At 39.2% G+C, this 10,109-nt stretch overlaps 1 protein-coding gene across 3 annotated transcripts in view; it reads right to left on the bottom strand.

Moving 5' to 3' along the window:
• Positions 1-874: 874 nt before the first annotated feature.
• The window catches only part of LOC134539194 (esterase E4-like), a 333,286-nt gene continuing 324,051 nt past the window's right edge, over positions 875-10,109 (bottom strand). For all 3 annotated transcript variants that reach the window (XM_063380966.1, XM_063380967.1, XM_063380965.1), the window contains 2 exons: positions 9,501-9,627; positions 875-3,345 (listed from right to left, as the gene is read on the bottom strand). In XM_063380966.1, coding sequence (XP_063237036.1) covers positions 3,177-3,345; positions 9,501-9,627 — 296 coding nt within the window. In that variant the 3' untranslated portion in view covers positions 875-3,176. The remainder of the gene's footprint in view (positions 3,346-9,500; positions 9,628-10,109) is intronic.

The raw sequence follows: 10,109 nt of genomic DNA, 5'->3' as shown, positions 1-10,109 counted from the left end.
CTTGCATATCTATATATCTGCAACAGCCAACGAGAAGTATTTTTCCTATAGCTAATAATAATATAATAAGCAAAGAAGTTTCACTTCTTTCGCGCATGGACTCCATGCAAACATTATTTTTTTATAATGCTTCATTTATCTTAGTCTACACTTGATATGCTATTTGAAAAAAATAATGGAAATATTTTCTCATAAGTAATTTATTTTTAAAACCTTGCACGTAGGAATAGCTTACAACTTTATAGCCTTAAGGCTAGGTTTATACACGTTGATTTTGTGGGTTTTTTTCCTTGCTATTTTTTTATAAGTGTTTCCATTTAAATTTATTTTGATAGTTTTCTTGCAATTGTTGTTGGGTCACGAATTTTCACAACTAGATTTTTACTATACGTAATTTTCTAGCTATAAAACGTTAATCAAATAACTGTAACTATGAAAATTTTCGTGACTTTCCACCAGCATTAGTTATAAGACAAAACATTAAATCAAAGAGCGCTATCGGGATGAATTTACAGGAACCCCCCCCCCCCCCCCCCCCCCACGGTATAGTAATTACAAGAAAAATTCAAACATGGCATATTAAGGGTGTTTGACACCCAAAACATTTCACCATTTAATATATTAGTGACAGTTTGTTTTACTTAAAAGGCCTTTTATGTAAATTTTCATGAAGTTAAATAAATATGTCTGCTATATATTATTTTCACAATTAGCTATAAATTAAAATTTTTAACATTACAAAAACTTTTCTGTGTTTTTGTTTTAGGTCCTCTCGCACCGTACATGATGCAAAACAAACACACTACGTAATTTGGAATGTAGCCCGACAAAGTCGGATATGACAGCATGTGTGTGGTGAAGCAGTTACAGACAATTCCCTTCAATGTTTATTTGTTTCTGTATTTGCGTACAATCGAGACATGTAGAGTAGATTTGCAGCAAACATCGTGGATACTTATATCTGACAGCACTAGACAAAGAAAAAAGGCAAGTTTTAAATAACACCAGCAAGGAGAAAAATCTTACTAAAACAATGTATTACAAGTATCTAATGATATGCGTTTTCAACTCCAACTTCACTCCACATACTGATGATTTTTGTTTTGGGTGCAACACTTTTAAATATAAAATGAGAAAATAGTTTGCATAACAATTGTTAGGGTCATAATGTTTGAATAATTTATTGTTTTTTTAAGTACTGTGTTATTTCTGAACATATTTTTTTGTTAAATGTGATGGCCAGAGGTGACAACAAAGTCAGACTTTACGGCAAATCGTAAAATAGTAACTACATTTGATTTATTCATGATGATTCCAATCTCATTATACATATACTTAAAGTGTATGTCAGGTATGCAGAAAAGATTATTTTTTTTTACGATGCAACACGCAGTCATAAACGATAACCTCTGTAACCTCTGATGACTGGGTGCCTTCCGATATGGACAGAGCTGTCGATACGAAGTCCGAGATACATAAACAACGCTTCCGCTTTTTATTATTTGTTAGGGTGGCCTTCAGCGGTTACACCATCAGCCATAGGGTAATGCGTCGTAATGCAAATCGGAATCATATCATAGCGAATCAAGCAAACCTAAGTAAGCAATTTGGGTCAACGTATCGTAGCGCAAACATCATCAGCAATCAATGACCATCATGTAAATTTTACACCCATGCCTTACCCGGGACTCGAACCCAGAACACTTCCGCTTCGAATGATTGCTGCAACAAGTCCCAACTCGCTCCCATAGAACAAGCGAGGTATAAGAAGTGCAACTCTCACAGTGGAAACTGAAACCATGTTTTGCGCTACAATGTTACGCTATCTGTCGGGTGGGCCAATAAATACCAACTAAAAAACACTCGGGCTGGACGTTCAAAAACAAAATTGTACTTTTTTTTTTTAAATTTAACTATTTGACGTCTAAGTGCTTAGCAGAAGAGTTTTAACATGTGCAAAAAACACTTAATGCCACTATGTAATAAACAAAGCATTTACTGTATAAATAAGTAAGACATTCAAAAAATTTTCTGTTATGCCACACCACAAAATAATTGGGTACCGAAATTTCAATTAATTAATTTTCACTATTTATTTTTAGACTGATATTAGCAAATGGTTTACTACTCACAATCAATATAGCTATGTTAGCAATCTACTATGAAAGTTACTATCTAGCGGGTGGGCCCAAAACTACTTCAAAAAACCTAGGTCTCAGTCTCGCCAATTAGAGTTCCTCTCCCACGCAAAAATAAAAATTTCTTTGTAGCGTTCCTTCTTTTTCTTTCTCGTTTGTGACCGCATGTTCTAAAAAAAAAAAACCCTTCACGTATAATAAGACTAGGTGGTCTGAGTCATAAACTGCATCCTGCCTTGTGAGTGGAGGTCGCGCATGAGGGAATAGACGGCGATCTTGAATTTCCGGCATGCCTTAATGCAGTCAGCTTCAAGGCCGACCGAAAAAAAAAAAGAAAACCAGAATGCCAGGCCGTCAAAGATGGCTGCAAAAATAAAAAAAAAGCATGCCGAAACGGTTCGCGGGCCTCAGCCAGATGTGAGGAACAATGCCAGGTACTGTTTTATAAGTCCGCCTAAGGGAATTTTAAGTCATTCTGTATCTGCGGCGGCCTTTCACGTAGCGAGGCCCTAATATTAAAGGGGGGGGGGGGGGCATGGAATATTCCCCCTACCCCAGATAATAATGGAGTTAGTGGGGAGGAAACTCCCCCGTAAAATTGTAAAAAAAAAAAAAAAAAAAAAAAAAAAAACTCTTAAAAACAACGTTTTTAATTTTCGATGATGATTTTTCCTTAAGAAAATTTTGACATCCTTTTCCTCATGAATCATTAACAGCCAAGTTTTACAGGTGAAAAATTACGTCATTATGTGAGGCAGTGAATTATTTGAAAGTTTTTCTTTTTATTAAACGAAATCGCGGAAACTGGATTACAAATTTTTTTAATGTAGCAAAAAAAAAAATGGTGGAAACAAATTTAACGTAAATCATTTTCCACGGAAAGCTAGACGAACATTTAAAAAATAATAATAATGAAATGGGTGGCGCGGGGGTGTCTTGGAGCGTGTTGCCTTGTTCTGCGTGGTTGTGGTTTGCGGTTGTGGTTTGTGGTTGTGGTTTGCGGTTGTATTTGTGGTTGTCCGGCTGTCCCCGCGGCGTTCACTGGCCGAGGCGGGCGACCTCGGCGCCGACCTCCGCCCAGAAGCTGGTGTAGTTGGCCCGCAGGTCCCCCGGGTCCATCCTCGGCTGGCCGTCGAACACCAGGTGCGACAGGACGGCGGGGCTCTCCACCGGGGTCCACGTCACGCCGGCGCCCGGGTCGGGCCGCCTGCAGGCGTGCCAACGTTCCACATCAAAAACCCACGAAAGCTCTTTGACATATCACACCTCGACTCGTGAGTACATCGTAGGGGGTTAAAACGGCAGAGAGAGAGAAGACAAATTTTCTAAATTTATTACGTACTGTTGGAATCTCACACCATGAAGGAAAAAAAACTGTGCGTTTTACTGTTTCTTCAAACAATCCTGCCATTTTGAACACACCACATATCTGAACGAAATATGAAAATCATAACAGGTAGCTCTATCTACGCGGGAAATGCAGGGACTGTATCAACAGTGCTCTCTGCGCTGCTGGTCGAACAAGGAAAAAACGCGAGCGCGCTGGTAGCAAAACATAAAAATTCAAGGCACTCACAGCTGACTACCTAAGATAGGGTACCTACCCATATATATATTTCTGAAACAAGCGCGTGCGCGCATTCTATGTCTTAATCTTTCGTTCATTTATCTCTCTTTGTTCTATTTTTTTTTTTTTTTTTGCGGGGGACGAAATATTGTCTGAGATTTGATTTCAAGTGGATGCTTTCAAACTGAGTTATATTTATTCTGAAATAATCCACAAATTAAGTTTCGTACTCACGCAACTGCTTCATTAAATTCACTTATTTTTATATTAGAATCATGAACCCATTTCTTTTTTTTACGTTCACATACTGTCAGAGACAGCTGAATATTATCATCACTCGAATCCCACGGCATACGTCTCTCAAACATCGCGAACTAGACTATCCTGTGTGGCCACTTGGCGCAGCGAACATCGCGAACATTGCGAACATAGCGTAGCTTTCTGTGTGGCCACGGCTTTAGAGTTAGCAATGCGCAGTTTGTGCCATAGAACAATGATGGAGACAGAAATGCGACTCTTACAGTGGAAACTGAAATCTTTTTTTGCGTGAAAGCCTTTAATATAAAAATTAGTAGGAAATTCAATATTTTTGTTATGACACACCACAAAATATGTGGCTACCAAAACAAATTTTTCACTATTTTGTGACGTGATAACGTCTAACAAATAGATGAACGCCGGCTGCACGCACGAAAAAGCTTGACTCATTGTCACGTTCCGCCTGAGCCGAGCGTGCAATAACCTGCCAACCACCGTGCAAAAAAACCTTCTATAATATCAAACAGGTTAAGGCGTGCTTTTTAACTAATTGTTCGTGATTATATATTTAAACAAATTATTTAAATTAAATTTGCAAAAAAACTGTAAATAATATTTGAAAATTAAAAAGTATGCAATTTTTCATCAATGTTTTCTTATGACGTTATCATGTAAAATTATCGTCCGTAAATCGACTTTACAGACAACCCCCCCCCCTTTTTTTTTGCCTGATAATAGCTGATGCATTACTTCTCATAATAATTATAGCTATGTTAGCAATATATTATGCAAGCTACTGTCAAGCGAGTGGGCCCGAAACTACTCCAAAAAACTGGGTCTCAGTCTCGGCAATTAAAGTTTCTCCCCCGTGGTAAGAAACTATTAGTTTCAAGCAGTCACTGGTTGTGCCGTATAAAAGTTCTTCCTATTCGACACATGTCTATCGTAAATGCCCTCTGCTCCGTTTGCGATGTTTTCCCCCCCTTGGTTGTACACAATTAAGATATCGGCCGTCTCTGCGAAAGATAAGCCTGCTGTGCTACTGTTGTTTGTCAGATCTACAATCGCAGCCTCTTACTCACCAACAGTAAACACTGCGTTAACTGCCAAAGCCAAACGTGTAAATATACCATATGTACACATACATACACTAAACCACGGGGAAGAGACTTCAATTTCCGAGACTGAGACATACAGTTTTTTGAAGACGTTTCGGGCCCTCCCACTAGACAGTAGCTTTAATAATATATATCGCTAACATAGCTATATTGACTGTGGGAAGTAATGCATAAGCTACTGCCAGGCAAAAACACACCAGTGAAAAATAACTCACTTTATTTTGGTAGTCACATATTTTGTGGTGTGGCACATCAACATTTTTTTTTGCATCTCCTACTAATTTATATAGAACATGCTTTTTTATTATTATTATTGCAAATCAGCATTATGCGTCAATAAGCAGTACGTCAAGTAGTTAAATTAACATTATAAACTTAAAACACTTTAAATTTTAACTTCCCGTCCGAGTTGTTTCTTTTTTTTTAGGCTAGTAGTTGTGGGCCCACCCAACAGATAGCGTTCGCATGTCGCGCAAAACATTATTTCAGTTTCCACTGCGAGAGTCGCAATTATTTTATATCTCCCTCCTTGTACTATGCACCAACCATCCACTGTGTGGTGTGGGGAAGCCTTCTTTTCACAGACGAGAGAGCCAAAACCCGAAGTTCCCCGAAGTTTATGTTTTTTTTCAGTATCTTTAATGTAGCTATCCTAACCAAATCAACCGTCCAAAATGTTTTAAAGTATTTATAATGTAGCTAACCTAACCTAATTGACCATTAGTATCCTTTTATCAACACCACCGTATTTATTTAAAACGAAAAAAAAAAAAAAAAAAAGATGCACGATCGAGCGTTTGGCTCTCTCGTCTGTGAAAAGGATTTCAGTGAGCTGTGCTGTACACGCCAGACTGCTGGTTGCTGGAGCATTTGACTGACCTGGCCCGTCTTCTGCTTCCCGCGTGGAGTTTCAACTCCGCAGCTCTACGATCGCGCGCCATCCCAGCAAGTGGAGTAGCCCTTCGTAGCCCGCCCAATTCAAACTTGCGTACTACTTTCCGCGAGAGTAATATTTCAGGGTTCTGATTCCGAACATACATTGATTTAAAGAATTTTTTTTTTTGACGTGACAACTTCTAATAAATCGATGAACGCAGGCTGCACGCACGAAAAAGGATGACTCATTGTCCTGTTACGCACATTGTCCCGTTACGCTCATTGTACGCTTGCTTCGCATCTATCTCTCTTCCACTCGATTGGAACTACCATAGATTTGACTTTTTCGAGGCACATTAAACTTGAAACACTCCATTCGTTTCCTACTTTTCCTATCATCGTCCTATCCTCAACAGAATAACACAGATTGGAAGAAGTTATATAGCAAACATGTATAAAAGTTGTAGTTATAATAATCTGTTCGTTAAAGTAATAAAAATATTTGAATTAATGAGTGCAAATAAAAGTAAAATTATCAATTAAATTGTATATTTCATTTCACTCCTCCTTTGTATCCATACAAAATAATGATAATTCAATAAAAGTGATTCAATTTTATTCATAAAATTATACAATCATTTCATCAATGTTTTGTTATGAAGTTGTCACGTTAAACTATCATCCATAAACCTACTTTACAGACCACTTTTTTTTTTTTTCCTGCAACCCGTTAAGAATTTTCCCCGTGAATGTCAAAAATTCTGTACAGTGGTACAGATCACCACGTCCAGTTACTTTCAGCATCCACATGTTAAGATCTTCGTTCGGAGGTACAATTGTACATGACTCAAAAAATTTTATACCTTGAAAAAAAAAAATCAAATTTTTTTTACACACATTCGTGTCTTTAAGCTCCGTGGCACAGAATTATATTAAATGATTTTACGAATTTGTTGATACTTATATTTGAGTTTGTAATTGTAATCGATAGCGAGGTCATTAGAAACGGCAATGAACAGCAATATCGGGAAAGTTATTGCCCATGACCTATGTTAGGAAATAATCCCATCATTTGCCTGGAATAAATTTCGGAAAAACAAATGGTGAGGGGGGGGGGGGGGTAAACGGGATGGCCTGACTGTGACATGACGCCAAACAGTCTGGACTCGAGTTTCTTAACATTGTGCCATGTCTGTTCATATATCAATCCACTATTGATTAAAATTACCATCTACTTGAATTTTTCAACAAAATTTGTTCCAAGCTTCAGAAAACTATATTTCAGGTATACAATGTTTTTTTTTAGCCACAACTATAAGAAAAGTTTTTGCACTTAATTTCATTGCTCATTACGGAATATAGATATTATTTGCTAAGGCACGGTCACTGATGGGCGTTGCCTCGCAACTAAGGAGCTTGTAAAATGACGCTCTGGTTGTAGAGAGCGCCCGTGGCTTGTCGATAGTATTAAGCTGGAGTCACGATGCCACAGTGTTCCAGCACGACAGATTTAATAGCGTAGGGTCACAATACCACAAACAACACTGACCCCACGATTTACGATTTGGCTGTCGGAAAATCGTTCCAAGCCAAGTAGGAATACAGTAAAGAAAGCGCTAAAAAAAAAAATTGGTTGTCTGTAAAGTCGGTTCACGGACGATAGTTTAACGTGACAACGTCATAACAAAACATTGATGAAATGAATGCATACTTTTATGAATAAAATTGAATAATTTTTATTGAATTATTACTATTTTGTATGGATACAAAGAAGGAGTGAAATGTAATCTACAATTTAATTGATAAATTTACTTTTATTTGCAGTGTTTCAAGTTTAATGTGCCTCGGAAACGTCAAATCGATGGTTGTTCCAATCGAGTGGAAGAGAGATAGATGCGTACAATGAGTCATCCTTTTTCGTGCGTGCAGCCGGCTTTCATCGATTTATTAGACGTTGTCACGTTAAAAAAAAAACAGTGTAGAAGAGAAAACGAACATGCTATCTCAGCCCAATCTTTCTCTTCTTTTTTTGGCTGTTATTCGCGATCTCTCGTCCAGTCTTAACTTAAAATTTTCACAACATTAACCATAAACACGAAGTATATCCGTTTACGCAAAAAAGATAAAGGAAAGCTACAAATATTAAGATGTACCCAAAAAGTAAAAAAATAAATATATTTTTTTTTTCAGCATAAAGATTTACCAAGTAGGTAAATAATTTTTTTTAAAGTTTAGTTCTGTAAGGTTTGCTCTCTGTCGGACGGCACGAACATGACAAAAAATAGAGATGGAATCTACTTCTTGCGAGTCGTGGGAGCGCGTATTTTGTCGGGGTGACGTCAGATTGTTCCCACCTACGGCCGGCATTCTCACGGTCCCCTCCCACGCATGCGCCCTATCAGGGTAGGGTGGGAGTGACATTCCTGTTCATTTTAGATTAATTCCAGAGCTTATTATTTAAAACAGAACTGTTAGGGATCGCTCCCTTTTGTTGGATCAGGAGGGTGTTAGGGCTTCGGCAATGACCAGCGGCTGGGGCCACCAACCCAGCATATTCACCACCTCAGCCCCTGTACCACACTCAGATAACCAGACAGTTGGCTTTGTCCTGAGCCCTTAGACTTTTATCAGTACTTCTGGCGCCTTCCCCGATCTCCCACATCACGCTGGGACCAGTGGCGGATCCAAGGGGGGGGGGGGGGCACAAGGGGAAAGTGCCCCCCCCCCCCAACCGAAAAACTAGTTGTCTGCTACATTAATATTGCCGACAAAAATGGTTGTTTCTGAAACAAATAAAATAGTTTAATATATTTAATGAATTTCTTGTAGAATCATAAAATCTGGTGGGTTGGATGTTATGCGTAGTGCGAGTAGATTAAATACAAATTTGGTAATTTTAAGACATTTTTTTTTCTCTGGCTATTCTGAAATCCTAGAGTGCCCCCCCCCCCCCTCCGAGTTGAACCTCTGGATCCGCCACTGGCTGGGACCCCCCTCAAAACACCCCGGTGATGTCGTGGTTGGGTGGAGGCCTGTCCAATCTCTGCCAGAACAAGGAGGGAAATAAAGAAGTGCGACTCTTACAGTGGAAACTGAAACCATGTTTCACGTGACATGTGTCGCTACCTGTTGGGTGGGCCCATAACTACCAGCAAATAAAAAATCGGAATAGAGGTTCTCATACAAATTTTTTTTTGTTAATACGTTTTTTTTTTGGTCATCTCCTTGGCGGCGCAAAACTAATTTAATCGATGCGAAAATACTTAATGCTGTTTTGTAATAAATAAAGGAGTAGGAGGTGCAAAAACTCGTCGCATTACACACCACAAAATTAGTGGCTACCTAAATAGAGTGAATTTTCCACTGGTTTGTTTGCCTGATAATAGCTTATGCATTACTTCTCCTAACAAATTCAATGTAGTTATGTCAGCAATATATTATGAAAACTACCATCTGGCGGACGGGCCCGTAACTACTTCAAAAAAAAAAAACAACTCGGTCTCAGTCCCGGTAATTAAAGAGTTTCTGCCCCAGGACACGCACCCGGTCCTGGCGAAGCTCGTCCAGGCGTCCAGCATGGGTCCTTGAACCGCGCGGTCCTCCGGGGAGAGCGGCCCGCCCAGGGGGTTGTCGGGGAACAGCAGGAGCACCTCGTCGAAGTGCGCCGCGCCTGCGCACAGACATGATCCCCCAGGTCCCTCCTCGAGTGGTCTGTCCGAGCTCCTGGTCCATCCGCCGCCAAACACGGGAAGCCTTCTTTCCACAGACGGGAGAGGGGAGCCGAAACCCGAAGTTCATGCTTTTTTTTTTGTATGTGTTGTTTTTAATGAAGAACCTCTTGAAAAAACACTTAGCATATAAATATTGTCTCTGGTCATTTGAATGGGAAGCCTTCTTTTCACAGACGAGAGAGCCGAAACCCGAAGTTCGCTTTTTTTCCCCCGTATCTTCAATGTAGCTATCCTAACAAAATCAACCGTCCAAAATGTTTTAAAGTATTTATAATGTAGCTAACCTAACCTAATTGAACATTAGTATCCTTTTATCAACACCGCCATATTTGTTTACAATGAACATAAAAGAAAACCCCGAAGATGCACGATCGGGCGTTTGGCTCTCTCTCATATGTGAAAAGAAGGCTTCCCGTCAAAC

This window comes from Bacillus rossius, chromosome 15 (assembly GCF_032445375.1).
Source record: "Bacillus rossius redtenbacheri isolate Brsri chromosome 15, Brsri_v3, whole genome shotgun sequence".
NCBI lineage: Eukaryota > Metazoa > Arthropoda > Insecta > Phasmatodea > Bacillidae > Bacillus > Bacillus rossius.
This window is presented reverse-complemented; position numbering and strand designations above follow the sequence as displayed.